Genomic DNA, 18,289 nt, shown 5'->3' with positions numbered 1-18,289 from the left:
CTTTTCGTAAGGCTATTAAAACTCTCTTATTTTAACCTGGTTCCTTCTTTTTAGCTGTTGTGTGTTACCTTGCCATGCGCCAGGACGCCCCTTAGCTGGGGCAGCTGTGCGCAGTACAAATCCACGTAACATAACATAGCAAAAGATCTTTGGGTGCTAAGTATACTGCGCAATGGATACGCAGTACGTCTTTTGTGTGCTTCCAAAGGACATTCCTCCGAAAAGATCTCGTCCTCACCAGTTAAAGTTGCTTCGGCAGGAAGTGATAACCCTTCTGCGAACAAAGGCCATAGAAGAGGTTCCTTCCGCGCAGCGAGTGAAAGGAGTCTACTCCAGTAACTTTCTTGTGCCCAAAAAAGATCAGGAGCACAAGTTCAGACCGATCCTGGACCTTCGCTTGCTGAACAAGGTCATTGTCAAGGAGAAGTTTCACATGTTGGCCCTTCATCAAATATGTCCACATCTACAAGCAGGAGATTGGATGTGTTTGGTGGACCTTCAAGATGCGTACTTCCACATACCTATCATTCCACGTCATCGCAGATACCTTCGATTCTTGGTCAGCAGCAAACCCTATCAGTACAAGGTCTTGCCCTTAGGACTGAAATCTGCCCCACAAGTCTTTACCAAGTGCATGGCAGTGGCGGCGGCAGCCCTACACAGAAAAGGTCTGTTTGTCTACCCTTACTTAGACGATTGGCTACTTAAAGGGCCATCGCCTCAAAAAGTAAGGAAGGATTTCCAAGTCTGTCTAAATCTGCTCCACAGACTGGGGCTTCATGTGAATATGTGAATATGGAGAAGTCAGTCCAACAGCCTACTCAGACAATACATTATTTGGGAGCGACTCTGGACTCAAGCAAATGAAGAGCGTTTCCTTCGGCGGAGAGACTTTCCTCAATGCAGCAGAAATGCAAAGCTGTGCTTCAGACAGATCGCTCAGCAGTCCGACAGGTGGCATCGCTGCTGGGGTCAATGGCCTCCCGCATATTTCTCATTCCCAACGCCAGGCTCAGAATGAGACCGTTCAGCAAGATCTGGAAAACAAATAGGACCAAGCAACCGGTCGCTGGGAGGACCGGATTATTCTCTCCCAGGCAGCGAAATCGTCCATCATGTGGTGGACTCGACAGCAAAACCTGTTGGTGGGAGTCCCTTTCCATCAACCAGTTCCAGTGCAATCGTTGATAACGGATGCATCTCTGCAGGGATGGGGGGCACACATGGGGTGCCTTCAAATGCAGGGCCGATGGTCCACAAAAGAGCAGTCCTACCACATAAAAATGTTGGAGTTGCGGGCTGTCCATCTTGCTCTGAAAGGTTTTTGGCCGTTAATCATGTCCAACTCGATCCTGATCCAAACAGACAGCACGACCACCATGTATTATCTAAACAAACAGGGTGGTACACGCTCTCGTCCTCTCTCCCCGGAGGCTCAAGCGATCTGGCACTGGCTTCTGGCTCGGAACCTCTCCATAGTGGCGGTGCACCTTCCGGGAGAGCAGAACGTAAGAGCAGACGCTTCAGTCGGCACTTTGAAGATCAGCCAGACTGGGTGCTGCACGACGAGGTGGTGGCAGATATTTTCAAGCAGTGGGGTTGTCCGTCAATAGATTTGTTTGCAGATGACAAAAACAAAATGCCACGCCTTCGCATCCGGATTCCACTGTCCAGGGACAAGGGGGAATGCGCTTTTGATGGATTGGTCAGAGACATTTGCATACGCCTTTCCTCCTCTGCCTCTGATCCCGAAGGTGGTGTCCAAGCTCATCAGATCAAACATGAAGATGATTCTGATAGCTCCAGACTGGCCACGTCAGTGGTGGTACCTGGACCTTCTGCAGTTGTCGGTACTCCACCACAGGAGACTACCTTACAGAGCGGACCTGCTGACCAAGATGGACGGGAAGATTCTCCATCCCAGCCTTCCTTCTCTGAACTTAGCAGCATGGCTCCTGAGGTCCTACAATACGGACACTTGAATCTGCCGCAAGACTGCATACACATTCTGAAAGAGGCTAAGAGGCCTTCTATAAGAGCACTGTACGCTTTTAAGTGGAAAAGATTCTACCTATGGTGTGTTGCAAATCATTTTGACCCTACAAAGGGGCAGGAGGAAGTGATTCTTCCTTACCTCCTTTATTTAGCTAAAGCGGGTCTGAAATATGCCTCGATCAGGGTTCATTTGTCAGCCATTACGGCATACAGAAAATCACCCAACCAACCTTCTTTTTTCAAATTACAGCTGATTAAAGATTTCCTACAGGGGTTGAAGAAAGTGTATCCCCCGGTTTGAACACCTTCTTCCCCTTGGGAATTGAATTTGGTGCTGTCTAGATTGATGGATCCACCTTTTGAGCCCATTCATAAAGCCACATTGCAGCACCTGACGTGGAAGGCCGCTTTTCTGGTAGCGATAACATCAGCGCGTAGAGTAAGTGAAATCCAAGCGCTGTGTGCAAAGGAACCATATACAGTGTTTCACCACAACAGGGTAGTGTTAAGGGCTCACCCTGCTTTTTTGCCAAAAGTTATATCTGATTTCCATATTAATCATTCAATCTCCCTACCGTCCTTTTTTCCCAATCCCGCAACTCCTGCGGAGAGGTCGCTACACTCCTTGGACCTTAAAAGAGTGCTCAAATTATATTTGGAGGGTACTAAGGGCATAAGGAAATCAATTGTTTTTGAATTATGGTGCCATGAGAACAGGTTTCCCAGCCTCCAAAAGATCCATTTCAAGAGGGATAGTGTCCTGTATAAAATTGGCCTACCAGTTGGCGCATAAACCTCTTTTGTTGTCTCCTAAAGCACATTCCACTAGGGGAAAAGCGGCCACAGTAGCTTTCTTGCATGATGTTCCAATGTCAGAAATTTGCAAGGCAGCAACCTGGAGATCGGTTCACACTTTCACAAGGCATTATTGTCTAGAATCCAATTACAGAGCAGATACTCAAGTGGGCCAGGCCTCCTTGAGTAATCTTTTCGGATAGTAATGTATCTATCCAGGCGTAGTTATCTGAGCTGGTTGGTTAAGTTACCGTTCTGTTTCCTTTGCCTGCAGGGGATGAGGTGAGGCTCGCTATTCTGTTGCTTATGACTATTGATGAGGATCCCCTGGAAGAGAAGGACTAGTTACTTACCTGTAATCCTAGTTCTCTTCCAGGGGTATCCTCATCAAAGTCATAAGCAACCCTCCCACCTCCCCGGGCAAAGAATCATTGTATTTTTAAAAAGAAAGGTAATGTCAACTCTTTGTGTTATGGCTTTTGAGTCACCGCAAAGAACAACTGACCTAACTGTCACCCCTGAGGCATGATGGGAAGCTGGGGGTCAGGACTGTCTTAAAGGCAAGGTGCCAGTTTATCTCTATGAGTTAGCTTTTCAGCCTTTTTAGGCTATGTTTCTGCAATGCAGCCTGGGAGCTGTATATGCTTTCAGTCCTATGTGAGAGTTTGTGCTGACTGCTGAGCATTATTCAGCTCTAGTGTGTGTAAGGCTGCATTTGCTTTTTTATATATATATATATATATATTTATATATTCAAGGGCTTCAGGGCCCGAAACGCGTCATGGCGGACGGAGTGGTGCACATAATCGAATAAATTAAGCAAATCTACCTGTTTGGGTCCGTTTCGTTTTTCTGCGGCAAGCAATAAGAGAAACGAAGTTCCAGAAAAAAAAATAGATAGATATATGTGGGGCACATATATGATTCTGTTTCCGGGGTCCCGTGCATGGGCGGGCATATTCTAGTGCTTATGACTTTGATGAGGATACCCCTGGAAGAGAACTAGGATTACAGGCAAGTAACTAATCCTTACTACCCATAGTGTACACATTCATGTTAACAAGGTCATGCGCTTCAAAATGGCCCCTAAATTCAATACCTCTATGATCATTACTACTGACTACATGTCTAGAGGTCAGTTTATTCTCCTCCACGGTATTCATAGCCAGATTAACATTGAAGTCCCCAGCAGCTTTAAATTAAACTCTTGGTGTCCTGTGTTTACCCTTGATATTTTTGATAATCCCAAACAGTTTAACAAACTTACACTCAGTAGTTTAACAAAATCATTATTATATAAGTTAATGCTGTATAAGCAAAAGTTATGCATTTCGTTGAGAGAGATTGCTTGAAATTCTGCACTATAGGTGTCTACAAACTGTTTCTCTACTTACAAAGACAGTTTTATCCAACAGACAAGCCTGTGTGGCACAACCATGTCTGGATGCAGTAGTATGAACAGATTGGCACTCATATCCATCGTAGGCAAGAGGAACCGAATGGCACTTGTATCTGTCAAAGGCAAGAGGAAGTGTGGCCCAGGTCTTTTGGAAAAATAGGATATCATGCTTGCTAATCAAAAGTTTCCAATTGGACAAGCACAGTTTAGTGCTGAATCCTGCATATTTCAGCTCATTATCCTTATAGCAAGTGGTGATCAATTATCTTGAAATGTACGGTTCACATGGCACATAGCAGATGCATATTTTTCTTGTTACTCCTTTTGCAGGAGTTGATCTAAGAAAATCAATTTTGCAACATCTGCTAAAGCTTCAAATCTGTTCCCCTGAGCTATATCTCCTGATGGCTTATTCTTCGGCCTTTTGTGGGCATGATTAAAAATCATTTGTCGGCCCTTTTATCCTTTTTGTGTTTACGGGATTAGCGACCCTTGTTGCAGTTACTCAAATGTTTAATCCATGTTTCCTCATAAACCCTTTGTGATGCCACAGTGGGACCTCATTTTGGTTTGTATATTTTTCTTATGTGCACCTCTTTCGAGCCATTACAAAGCTGTCCTCTATATCTCTTGATCCCAAAGACTGTCTTGCTCTTCTCTTTGCATTCACTTCAGCTCATTGTGTGAGTGAGCTTTGAGCTCTTTCAGTCCAGCCGTCCTAAATCATCTTTCTGGACAAAGTAGTGCTGAGGACTAGAGCTGCCTTTCTAGCAAAGGTTGCCACTCCATTTTACTTCGGACTGTCCATCACTCTTCTAGCATTCTTTCCCCCATCTCACTGCTTGAAAGAGATGGGGAGATGAAGTACTGAAAATTATATCCCCCAACCCAAATAGAGCTATACTCGTCAATAGCTCATATACCAATTACCAATAACCTGACAGTCGGCAGTGCAGGAGGCCCAAGCGTTTATTATAACAAAACAAACTCTGCCAGAGGAGCTCCTTGCGACCTAACCCACGAGGTATGCCAAGAAGACTGCTGGCACATTATCAGCAAACCACATATATACAGTTGCAATTCGAAAACCGTTACCTAAGATGGAAAAATACAGGCTGGTACAGGTTGGTGCAAAGGAAAGGCCATACATGGAACACAATCCCTCCCCAGTATAGTTCAGCTCGTTATAGCAAGGTCGAGAGGGTGACTCCCTTCTGCCGGCTCCGAGAGACCTCATACACCGCTCCTCGGGAATGCGCTTTACCCAGTTCGCCCCCACCTACAAACTTGACAGGTCTAACGAGCTGAAACAGCAGGTTGTTACAGTTGTACTATTTCTGATGAGAACGAATCTTGTGAATAGAAAGTGTGAGCTTCATGGGAGACGTGAAGCGACTTGGCCCACAAAATGGCGTTTGTAGAGTCAAGCTAAAATGCATGTGTACTGTGGTGCTTTAGGTGTTCCATATGTAGAGATGCGGGAAAGGAAATAAATGTTGAAGCTTCGAATCTGTATCCTAGCTACATCATGCTAATTACTCCTAATAGTGAAATATATATTGTACTGGGCCCAAATCAGACTCTGGTTCCTCAAACCCTCCTTTTAGCATTCTGTAGCTAATGATAGGAGGTATCAATCCTGGAAAACTCCTTCATCAATGGCCATCAACTCACGAATCTCCTGCTGGAGCATCTGAGTCTTAGTGGGGACAGAAGGGGGAGTGAACATATTGGTCATTCTATTGGCACAATAAGTACAACAAACCGGTCCACACTGCATACAAATGCAACAAGTGAAGATAATGCCGGCTGCACCAGCAACTATCATTAACAATTTCCAACCCCAAGTGGACAGCAAGCCCCAGAACCAACCAGAAAGCGACCAGGACCCATTTTCGGTGTGCATCTCTGCTGCGGTGCGATGTAGCTTTTGGATGGCCAGATGGACTGTGGGGGCGGAGTCAGGAATATAAACACAACAGGAGCTGCCGATCACTCGACATGCTCCTCCCCTATCTGCCAGGATGACGTCAAGAACCATCCGGTTCTGAAGAGAAACAAGTCTCGTCGCCTGAAGCTCAACGGTGATATTAGTCATAATATCAGTGGTGATATTTGACGTTTTCCACTATTCTAGACAACCGTCTTATTTCCCGACTATTAAATATCGGCCCCCAGAAGGGGACCAATCCCTTCGTGAAATCAGTGAATTGTTGCAGGGAGGTGTCAGTCTGGTCGACTTCAGTCATATCGAGCTGTCTTCGCTGTCTATTGGGAGTCTGTCGAATGCTATGGAGCTGGTGCGTCTTATGGTAATCAGACGGAGCTATATATACAGGAGGGTACAGGAAGGATAGATAACACTGTCCTGCCCACCCTCGAGGTAACCATGTATATTCATTTCCCCCACAAACAAAATACACATTAGGTGGCGTCAACAAAGGAGGGCTGCTAAAGATCTTCATTCGGTAGGTATAATTACAAATGCTATTCCCAACCTGTTCATGTCCCATACCCTGAACACAAAAATCTGAGGAGGTATTCAGAATAGGGATGGGGAGAACACGTTCACTAATGACATTTCTGGCTACAAAGTGCTGGAAATACTGAGAAGCATTAAAACTAGCAAAATCATAGAGTTCGTCCTGTAACCAAGTATTATTTTCATTAGCAGTATATGAGTTCATACAAGCATTTGGATCCAGTGATCCTTTCCCCCCATTACCATCTGGATCAAACCCTTGGTGCGTTTCAATATAGGCAAGGATCATATTATAATCCTTCTCCGTGTAATGCTTTGGATTTTCGACATAATGGTTATACATAGCAGAAAACATTTGGAACCAAGCTTCTCAGCTACCTAGATAGGATAATGGCAGGGAAAGAAACAGGTCATGTTTATGCATAACGGATGGCAAAAGGCCACAGACCCAGCAATCAGTCATATTCGTGGTACTTGTGGGTCTGATGGAGCATCTCCACGAAAATATTCTTAGCATAAGTCTGGCAATGTCATTCTTTGTGTGGTGCTAGGGTAAACAGGAAGTGCTCGGGCGGAGCAACCGTTGAGGATATCATAGCTTGCATGGGGTACTTATACTCCAAATATATGAAAATACCCATAAAAATAGACAATATGACAGTTATTACTAAAACAAATGCTATTTTCACACACATGGTCCAACTAGAAAACATTGGCTCATAGGAAGGCGTATATCGTGGTACAATGGGACGTTCTTCTTCAAGTATCAAACGACCAAAAGGGTACATTCCTAACTAAAAGTCCAAAACTAAACTCTGGCGCAGCAGTCCGTCCTGCCAGAGGGTTCTTCTCCCTGTGTCCGTCAGAGTCTCACAGGTAGACTCCTATCGTTCATCTCAATAAAAGAATTACATCCAAGGGAATTCGTTGTACAACCTGGCCAATTTGTAAGGATAAGTCTTTCTTTCTGAACAGAGCAAAACAACCACAGTTCCAGCTCTCAACGTGTTCAGTCCAGTGTCCCGCTCAGCACTTCAGGCTTGGAATCTAGCAAACCCTTTCTATTCAAGTCTTTTTCTACCTCCTAACAGTATTGCCTGAGGTACTGTGATGTTTTCTTGGCCGTAGGTTGTATCGTACATGACCTGGAGTTTCCTGATCAGAGAACAACAAGGCAGGCTCTTTTCCGTCGTCAGAGCCTCTGCCTGCGGAAATACTGACAACAGGATTAAGGGCACCGTTGGATTCAGAAGAGACTCGTGTGCCCGATCCCGTTGCCCCTTCTTCTTGCCTTTTCTCTGTTTCACAGGCGTCGGAAAAAGGGACAAATGCAGTGGCTCTCTCGGTCTCCTGGGTCAAGATATCACCAGATCGCAGCTGTCCATAGGGAAGTGGAAGCGGCACCCTCTTCAAGTGGGACACATGTATCCAGTGCTTCCGCCCATCCACTTTTACCACCGTCCGCGTGGCGAGCAAGATCTGATGCGGCTCGGACCACCTTGGAGCGAGGCTGGTATCCCTCTCGTACTTCTTGACCAGTACCCACTGGCCGGGCTCCAACCGGTGTCCGGGGTCCTCTGGCGGCGGCTGCTGTACGGACGCTACCTGCTGATGAATAGAACGAAGGTCTTTAGTCAAGGTATACAGGTAATCTATCAACAAAGGATATTCAATTTCGGAGAAGGATTTGGGCCTGGGTACCCCCCATACGTTAGCTGGACGCCCAAAGATTATCTCATAAGGCGAGAGACCAGAACGAGAATGCGGGGTAACTCTCAGGGACATGAGAGCTAAGGGTAAGGTGTCTGGCCACTTCAAACTAGTACTTTCTTGAATCTAGGCCATCTTGAGTTTCAATATCCCATTGTATTTTTCCACCAACCCTGCTGACTGTGGATGTCGGGCTGCGTGGAATTTCTGCCGTATCTGTAAGCCATTACAAATGTGATTGACAAGTGCCCCATGGAAATGTCCCCCATTGTCTGACCAGATCAAACGGGGCAAACCGAATCGTGGTATAAACTCCTTGATGAGGTCTTTGGCTGTAGCTAAGGCAGTGTTCTCTTTAGTCGGATAGGCCTCCACCCACTTACTGAAGGCACATACCACCACCAGGACATATTTCAAATTGTTGACGCGCTCCATGTGGATATAGTCCATCTGGAGTACTTCAAACGGCAAAGTTGGGGGTGCAAAACTTCCGCTCAGGACATTCTCAGCTTTCCCTGGGTTATGTTGCAAACAAACCATACAATATTGTACCAAACGGACAGCCGTCCTTTGTATGTTAGGATTATTCCATACTGGGTCCAATAAAGCGCAAATTCCTTTAGCTCCCACATGGGCTGGACCGTGAGCCATAGTCACAACTGCTTGCACTAGGGCGTTGGGTAACAGCCATCTTTGCTTTTCTGTTAAATCGACCCAGCAATCATTCTCATCCAATCTCCCTACTTCCTGTTCCCACCGTTCCAATTCATCCGGGGTAGCTTGCTTTTGTAATTCCTTCACACTTTCTATAGTATTGTCAAACAGGTCAGACTCCTCCACCCATCTAGCAGAAGATGTTACAAACATATTGGACATCGGGGACTGAGCTGTTTGTTTGGCCGTCAGATCTGCAAAGGCGTTCCCTTCTCCTATTTCATCTACTATTGCCTTGTGAGCTCTACATTTTATGTTGGCTAGCTTTTTGGGCAATGTCAGAGCATCCAATAATCGCAAAACCAGGGGACCATTCTGTATCTTCTGACCATGGGAGGTAAGGAAACCCCGTTCCCTCCACAGCCGGCCAAAACTATGGGCCACGCCGAAGGCGTACTGGCTGTCTGTGTAAATGTTGACCTCCAATCCCTCACTCAACTCACAGGCTCGCAATAGTGCAATTAGTTCAGCTGCTTGGGCACTACCCTCTTTAACGTGGTAATGGCATATGCAGCTGTTGTTGTTCCATCTGCTAGTTTGAAACAAGACCCATCCACATATAACTCCCCTTCGGGGTCAGATAGAGGAATGTCTATGAGGTCAATTCTACCCTTCGTTTCTTCCTCAGTTCGAAATATGCAATCATGTACATCACTCAGAGTTTCATCTGAAGGGAGTGGTAGCAATGTGGCAGGGTTTAGTGTAGCACATCGCATAATCGTAATGTGCGGGGCAAACAGTGTCAATTCGTATCCTGTGAGGCGTGCACTTGTAAGATGCTGTGTTCTAGTTCTATTTAACAACACATCCACAGCATGCGGCACCATCACCGTTAAATTTGAATTTAAAACGAGTCCTTCCGACTGCCGGATGGCCACTGCTACTGCTGCTGTGGCCTTCAGACAGCTAGGAAGTGCTCTGGCCACATTGTCCAACGTGGCCGACAAGTAAGCACAGGGTCTTTGCTTACCGCCAAATTCCTGGGTCAACACTGAAAGCGAGCAACCGTCGACCTCATGCACATATAGTACAAAAGGTTTACCGTAGTCAGGAGTACCCAAGACGGGTGCAGAACAAAGCGCAGATTTCAAAGAAACAAAAGAAGACGGACATTCATCCATCCAAGGGAGAGGTTCATGCACATCTTTAGTGGTTAAATACAACAAAGGTTTAGCAAGAAGAGAAAAGTTAGGAATCCATTGACGACAATAGGAGGTGATGCCAAGAAAAGCACAAACTTCACGCTGGGTGCAAGGGACAGACATGTTAGAAATAGTAGTATTACGTTCAGGAGTCAAACGCCTACCCTCCTTCGACAGTAGATGGCCTAAGTAGGTTACCTCCTGTCGACAATATTGAAATTTAGACAAGGACACCTTATTGCCCTTCGCAGCCAAATGGTGTAACAATTTTACCATGGCTTCTTTACAACCGTCTTCAGTGTCGGATGCTATTAACAAGTCATCCACGTACTGTAAAAGCACGTTACCGTCAGGTAAGGTTAGGTCATCCAGCAGGGCCTTAAGGGCCTGACTATAGATACTCAGACTTTCGGTATAGCCTTGGGGTGCATGACAAAATTTAAAGCTTCGTCCAGATAACGAGAATCCGAAGATCTGTCTGCTATCGGGATGAATTGGGATACTGAAGAAGGCATTCTTCAGATCAATGACTGAGAAATAACCAGCCGTTGGAGGGATCATGGTAAGTATAGTGGTGATATCAGTCACCACTGGATACTGAGGGACCACAATTTTATTAACCTCTCGTAGGTCAATCACAAAACGATAGGCATCGACGGTCCCCTGGGATCCCGACTCATGTGACTTCTTCAAGATCGGGAGAATCGGACTGTTGCAAACGTTGGCGGCTGTCTCTTCCACCACCCCTTTATCAATTAAATCCTGGATGATGGAGAGCAAGGCTCGCTCACCCGCCGGTGAGATCTTGTACTGGGGTACGCGTGTTAATTTAGCCCCCTTTTTTCAACGTAATATGGACCGGGGGAATGTCTATCTTCCCGACATTCGCATCCCCGGTTGCCCATAGTGTGGCCCGAATAATATCGAATTCAGACAGAAGGGGTTCATTCTTAGCAAAACATTGTTTCACGCAGTCAGCATAGGGCTGCATAGTCAAATAGACACCATCTGGGGAACAATATATTTTGGCATTGAGCCGTTTCAGCAAGTCTAACCCCAACAAATTCTCTCCACAATGCAAAGTCAACAGAAAGGGTGTGTCGAGAGTTGCGGGACCGATCGTGAAGGGGAGAGGTTTGGAAATGGAACTCACCACTGGGACTCCCGAAAATCCCACCGATACATTATTTTGTCCGGACAGAGCCGCCCCTGGAACCAATGATTGGGCAACTGAGCTGTTCATTGCCCCTGTGTCAATGAGAAAATTCCCAGGAGTCCCCATCAACTCCCCCTTCACATAGGGTCCTTGCTGATTGACTGGGATCGACACCTGGCCCCTACTCTGTCCCTGGCTGTCCTATGGGCGATCATACGTGTCCTGCTCGGAAAACGTATAGTCCTCATTGTAGTAATCCTCTTATTTTTACTCATTGTAGTACTGTCTACTCTGAGGATTGTCAAAATGAGTTCGTTCAGACTTGCCTTGCGCCGCACTTCTCTGTGCATATCACTGCGATCCGGACCGCCCCGTCCACGTCCTCTGCCACGAACAGCTCCGCTCTGGGCGAGGAGTAACGGACACTGAGCCTTCCAGTGCCCTTCCTGTTTACAGTACGCACATTGATTTGGTCCCAACAGCTGGTTGTTCTCTACGCCTGCGCCTCTGCCTGTGCCACGGCCAGTCCCCTCCCCTCCAAATCCTGACCCTCGGGCTCCTCTCCCCCCTCCTCTTCCTCGAACAATTTGCTGCAACAATACTCTAGTTTTAAGTTCCTTTGCCTTCTTCTCCACTTTGTCCTTATTCTCATTTTCCCCATGCTCGTAATACTGAGCCATGCTCAGTATCACAGAGGGGGTAGAGGTCGTCCAGGTACTCTCAGCTGCCTGTAACCGTGCAGATATTTCGGGGGCTAGATTTGTCACAAACCTATTTACAAACAACCGAACCCCACCTTCCGTTGCCAGATCCTGTCTGCTAAAGTCAATAAAAACTCCCTCAAATCCAGTGAAGAAATCTGAAACACTCTCATCTTTCTTCTGTCTGCAGGCGGTCAATTTGTCCCAGTCAACCTGTCGGGGGGGAATTAGTGCATGCATATAAGCTATTATTTTTGCTGGTAAAGTTATTATTTAGTGTCTAGGCTTATCTCCAGGTTTGCGGTCTCGGTCCCAGCCTTTCAATTCTTCCCATGTTCCCCCCCAGCTCCACCGTATGGTCGGTGTCATGTACCTGTCGCCATATATCAACAGGGACCAGTAACCCGAAAAACAACTCTATATCTGCCAACGTCATCACCGCCGAGGCTGCGGCCTCGGTAAGCTCTTTGTAATAAGCCGTGGGGTTCTTACGAGGGTCGGGTAATTGGGACTTAAGGGCGAGAACCTCGCTTCTTTTCCACGGAGTGTATACCCACTGTTCCTGAAAATGGCATTGACCTGGGCCCTAATAACCGGATTAGTATTATCGCGGGTTTTCCGGGATTTAGGGGTGAAATATGGGGTGTACTTCTCTCATAGGATGTTGGAAGGTCCGATTGGGACATTTGGTAAACATTCGTCCTCGATATTTCACTAATGTATAAACATTTTTGTACACCTCCTGTGGATCCATGTTGAACTTATGGGTCCAGTCTCTGATATTATACAAAATCTGAGGTGCCGTCCCATCCTGAAAGCATAGCTCCCAAGCCTCGATAAGGTAGCAGGACATTTGGTACAGCGCATGCTGTTGCATGACTAGTTCAAGATCCTTTATAGTGCTCCATAAGTCAATTACGGTGTATACATTATTCCGCATCCATTTTGCAGCCTGATCTGCCACTGCCTCTTTCTCACCATATTCCACCGAAGCTCTGGTGAATAGCCGCCTAGGGTTCATGCCACCCTGTTGTTCTAACGGGGGGCTTTCTGGATCCCCAGGTGTCGTGCTAGTGGATTGTGAGGTCCAGATGGGACTCGGGCCGTCAGAACCACTCGGGATGTAGTTGGCAGCTGTTGTACCCCGGGGAGAAGGGTGGCCGTAGCTCTCGATGAGGTAGGAGTGGCACGATTTGTACCGAGGGAAACGAGAGCTCCCTCGGCCTCAGGGGTGGAGGCCAAGGGGGCCGGGGTAGGCTGGAGAGGCAGGGCAGGGTATACACGCTGAGGCGCATACAGGGGCGGAGGGCGCGCATCGAGCAGGTCTTCTATCTCATCTTCCGCATCATTCCGAGCCACATAGCTTTTGTCTACCTGTAGCCGAAACTGTCTATCCGTGCACTCAATATTCAGTTCAGTCCTGTTTTTCTCATAAGCGATGGCTTTCTGAGTCACAGTCTGCCCCTGCTGAATCTTTAGTAATTTCTCTGATCGAATGCGTCTTCGTTTTGCTTCTTTCTGCCATTGATTCAAAGTATCAAACATGGACTGCCTGCTTCTTTTAATGAACAGACGTTCCTGTAGATACTGGATCTTTTTCGAATCAAAAGATCCAGTTTTTGGCCACTGGAGTTCTACATTGTCCTTGGTGATTTATGCCACAATGTATTAAATAAGAGGGGTCGGATACCATGTTTACAATACATATCATGACTAGGGGTCCTCCCTGGGGGAGCGGGCTGACTCTCGTCCAGCCTCGGTCCTCCCCGACCAGTACATCCAAAACAGAGCTTACTGAAACAGGGCATTATTCTATTGTACTGACTCGACAGCTAAAAGGAGAAAAAAGATATTATTTACAGCACTTTCATACACATGGCCATGTTCCACACTCAGTTCTCTTTCAAACAATCTTACATAACACAGGTAACAACAGTTTTTACATTTATCATACACCAACGCAACGAACGCAATTGCCAGACAAAAAGGTGGAGCCCGTCGACTCCCACCTATGGAGAACTCTTTTCCGATTGCAAATAGACCCAACAAACCTCAAACAGTCTCAACCTTAGACTGCCTAGAGATAGCCACACAGGTTTTACCAAACCACAAACCGACCTACGACCATCCGATGGCCTTCATGGTTCACTTCCCGGATTATTCTGGCTGAGCCCGCTTTTTCAAGCACCACTCCAGATCTGTCCGAGTGCTACCCAATCTCAGCCATCGGCGTTTCCGAGAGCAGTCTGGCCGGGTGTGCACTACTTTCCAAGTTACACCGAGGCGTCTGGTTCGTTCGTTTTACTCAAATTCGAAACAGAGGCGTCTGCCCGTGCAGCCTCAGTGCTGCCCCGTCAGACCCCCTCTTCCAAGTTCTCAGTGACCAAAAGTCACCTAGTTCCAAATTCCGAATCCAACAAATATCCAACATCAAAACAGGACGAATCACTCACCTGGTGCACTCAAATTCGATTGGGCGTTCTCCACTGCCAATTCCTACAGATCAATCTGGCTCGTTCTCGGGTTACACCCGAAGGACTCCGGCGTGGGGCCACTAGCAGCCGGGCTTTCTCGATCGGGAGAGCAGAGCGAGCCCCAGATCTTCGGTCGTTCCTTCCCCCCGATCAAGATCACCCTTCCCAATGTCCCTTATGGTCTGGTTACAGAGGGACGACCCCAGCGCGGAGTCCCGGCGGAGTCGCCAACTGAAGTACTGAAAATTATATCCCCCAACCCAAATAGAGCTATACTCACCAATAGCTCATATACCAATTACCAATAACCAGACAGTCGGCAGTGCAGGAGGCCCAAGCATTTATTATAACAAAACAAACTCTGCCAGAGGAGCTCCTTGCGACCTAACCCACGAGGTACGCCAAGAAGACTGCTGGCACATTATCAGCAAACCCTATATATACAGTTGCAATTCGAAAACCGTTACCTAAGATGGAAAAATACAGGCTGGTACAGGTTGGTGCAAAGGAAAGACCATACATGGAACACAATCCCTCCCCAGTATAGTTCAGCTCGTTATAGCAAGGTCGAGAGGGTGACTCCCTTCTGCCGGCTCCGAGAAACCTCATACAGCGCTCCTCGGGAATGCGCTTTACCCAGTTCGCCCCCACCTACAACCTTGACAGGTCTAACGAGCTGAAACAGCAGGTTGTTACAGTTGTTCTATTTCTCATGAGAACGAATCTCATGAATAGAAAGTGTGAGCTTCATGGGAGATGAGAAGCGGCTTGGCCCACAAAATGGCGTTTGTTGAGTCAAGCTAAAATGCATGTGTACTGTGGTGCTTTAGGTGTTCCATATGTAGAGATGCGGGAAAGGAAAGAAATGTTGAAGCTTCGAATCTGTATCCTAGCTACATCATGCTAATTACTCCTAATAGTGAAATATATATTGTACTGGGCCCAAATCAGACTCTGGTTCCTCAGAGACTCCCTCATTTGAACCCCAATAGAGCTCTGAGCTTTTTTCGCTCTTTGTGAGGTTTTCCGGGGCAAAGAAAGGCCAGGTGATGCAGAAAAGTACTTTGCCCAGCTGGATAGTCCTCTGCATTGAGATCGGCTTCATGTTGGGGGTCCATTGTCATGATTCAATGACACTGTAAATCATGTGATTGTATGTTCTGTGTAATGCCACACTAAATTGCATTAACAATGATAACTTGCTATAAATGTCTGCATTGTTCTGTTTAGAATAAAAATAAAATCTGCTACTTGTTGGTCAAGAAGCAGCCTCCAGAATTCCACCATGCCCAATGCTGCTACCACTGCGTTGTCTTGCGGAGTACCTGTCTTAGGTATTTGTAATACTGCAATATGGGCTTCAGTGCACATGTTCACAAAGCACTACTGACTTGACAGCCAGGACTGAGAGTAAGGGCCGTTCGGTCCTACGTGACTTTTGGTTTGTAATTTCACAGACCCATTACTGGTTAAGGTACTGCTTTGATGGCTATTCTAAAGGTGAAGAATCTGCGGTTATAAGTATTCATCAGTAGAACAAGTTAATTACCTTTGGTAATACTCATTCTATTGGATACTCTTTATAAAGGCACAGCCACTCACTTACTTAAATAGGTTTTAAAAAGAGAAATGCCTCTTGTTAAAGAGGTTTAGGGTCCCATATCGAGGTGTCAGTGCCCATGAATTTAATAAATATGCCTATGATGAAGAGCTATAATCGCAAGTTAACGTTTTCTATCTGCTTTGCTTTTTGCATTCAGATTAACTTTTTGTTTGTTAGTGCATGCGAAATGTTTGTGCTCCCTTCACAACAGGACACCCTTACTTCAGTTGACATAATGCATAGTTAAACTTGAGATCTGAATGACTTTTTGTCCTTGGAGCGGGGCATTTTCTTGTGTAGTGGCTCTATAATACCTTTGCCATTAACATGATTGTTATATGTAACCGTTGCTTACCTTGTGCATAAGTGTGAAGCCTCATATTGGTTTCTTTATAAATCTCCATTTGTAAAGTTAACGCATGCTGTGCCCGCCTGCATATTGAAATCCTATTCTTGAAATTGTTTCTTGTAGGCCTTCATAGTTTCACAATTTGGTTGTTTGGAACAATGTTGCGATTGGACAATGTCAGATACTTTTGCCACAAGGCTGCAGAGTTATGGCCTACCTCTCTAACCTCATTCATTACATTTTGTCTTTGTTACTGTTTGTGTCTTGCATGCAGACTTCTTGAACCGTTATTCAATTCATTGACGTAAAAGAATAACCATCAAGCATGATCTCTTTCTTTTCCCAGGATCAATCAGCGTCACTGGATGGAAGTATGGAAAGTTCACCTACTGCTTACAAGGTTTGTTTTGAACTTTATAACTGTGCTTATTGGTTTTTCTAATCTACGACGATGAAAGCTAACATTTCTCACCAACTTCCAGTTATTGAAACAAACCGTATCATCTGATCATCAGTGGAGCTGGAACTAGGTGTGCTGAAGGTGCCTCTGCACCCTTTAATATCATTAAGAAATGCCAACAGCAAAGTGAGACATAGCAAGGCCTTTTGACGTGCTTGCTTTGCAGTAGCTCTATTCAGAAACAAAATCTGGACTCTGTTTTCAGGCATACATAAATATAAATGCGTAATAATGGCTTCTAAGAAGTTCAAAAGTTTTATTCAGATAAAAGCATGTTTGCAGCAAAATATGAGCACTTAAAACTAATAACTTTGGCTGGGGAAGAGAACCGTGTGAAATTGGAGGGTTATGTAAAAAAAATCTACTTTATTTAGGAAACTCTCTAACATTTAGGAAAAAGTAACCCTCATTGGAAGAGGCAACCTACTTGGAAAAGCAAATAAAGGTCATCTCGCAAAGCTGACGACTTTAGTAGAGTCAAAATGATTCAAGAGATGTGGGTGAACTTTGAGTGATGTACACCAGTCTACAACTGTTCTGATTTTTATTGCTGTTTCTTAGACATTTACTTTAAGGACACATTGATACAGTTACACATCAAAATATCAGTGTATATTATAGCATCATATCTGAAAGAGACAGTTATAGATTCCTTACCTTAGAATTACCCCAAGGCGTCAGACTGGATCCAGAGAATGTTTTCTTAGTCATTGTCGTGGTCACCGGGATGACGTTGCAGTACCTTCTTACATACCTCCCTTGCACACTGACGTCAGTTCTTTCTTTTTCCGCACCAGCTTAGCGCAGATCCGGAGAGAGCTACCCCTTCAGTCATTTTTAGGCCTTGCCTTGCGATGCAGCGCATACTCTGCTTGCAGTGGTGAGACCTATAGTCGTCGGTTTGGTGGCTGAAGAGGGACAGGGATGTGCATGCTCATGGCGCCCGGACAGCCCATGTGCACGCTCACACATCTCTTCACTTTCGAGCACTCCCACCGCGGACACATTGATGAGCTGGTCGCACTCGCACGTATCACGGCCCTGCAGCCATATGCGCGTCACCCCTCGCGCCTCTATTCTGCAGAACGCACCGAATCCCACGGGCAGGGCGGTAATTAAGCTCCAAAGACAGCCACTGATTTTGAGCTAAAAGCAGGTCTTTAAATAGTGAAAGTCTTGTGACGCTGGCTGGAAGGCCCTTGGGTGCCTGTTGACACAGCGTTGGAAGCTGGCACCTGCTCTGTTTCAACAGCTAATACCAAAGGAATCGCGAGGCACTCATCTGCATGAAGCAATATGATTCTGCCGG

The 18,289-nt window shown here is 46.0% G+C and overlaps 1 protein-coding gene across 3 annotated transcripts in view; it reads left to right on the top strand.

Moving 5' to 3' along the window:
• The window catches only part of SETD2 (SET domain containing 2, histone lysine methyltransferase), a 1,168,808-nt gene that overhangs the window by 977,411 nt on the left and 173,108 nt on the right, over positions 1-18,289 (top strand). For all 3 annotated transcript variants that reach the window (XM_078662450.1, XM_078662451.1, XM_078662449.1), the window contains exon 19: positions 16,867-16,920. In XM_078662450.1, the coding sequence (XP_078518576.1) occupies positions 16,867-16,920 (54 nt within the window). The remainder of the gene's footprint in view (positions 1-16,866; positions 16,921-18,289) is intronic.

The sequence above is a fragment of the Lissotriton helveticus genome, chromosome 10 (genome assembly GCF_964261635.1).
Source record: "Lissotriton helveticus chromosome 10, aLisHel1.1, whole genome shotgun sequence".
Lineage (NCBI taxonomy): Eukaryota > Metazoa > Chordata > Amphibia > Caudata > Salamandridae > Lissotriton > Lissotriton helveticus.
The sequence above is the reverse complement of the archived record's forward strand: the minus strand, read 5'-3'. Positions and strand labels throughout refer to the sequence as shown.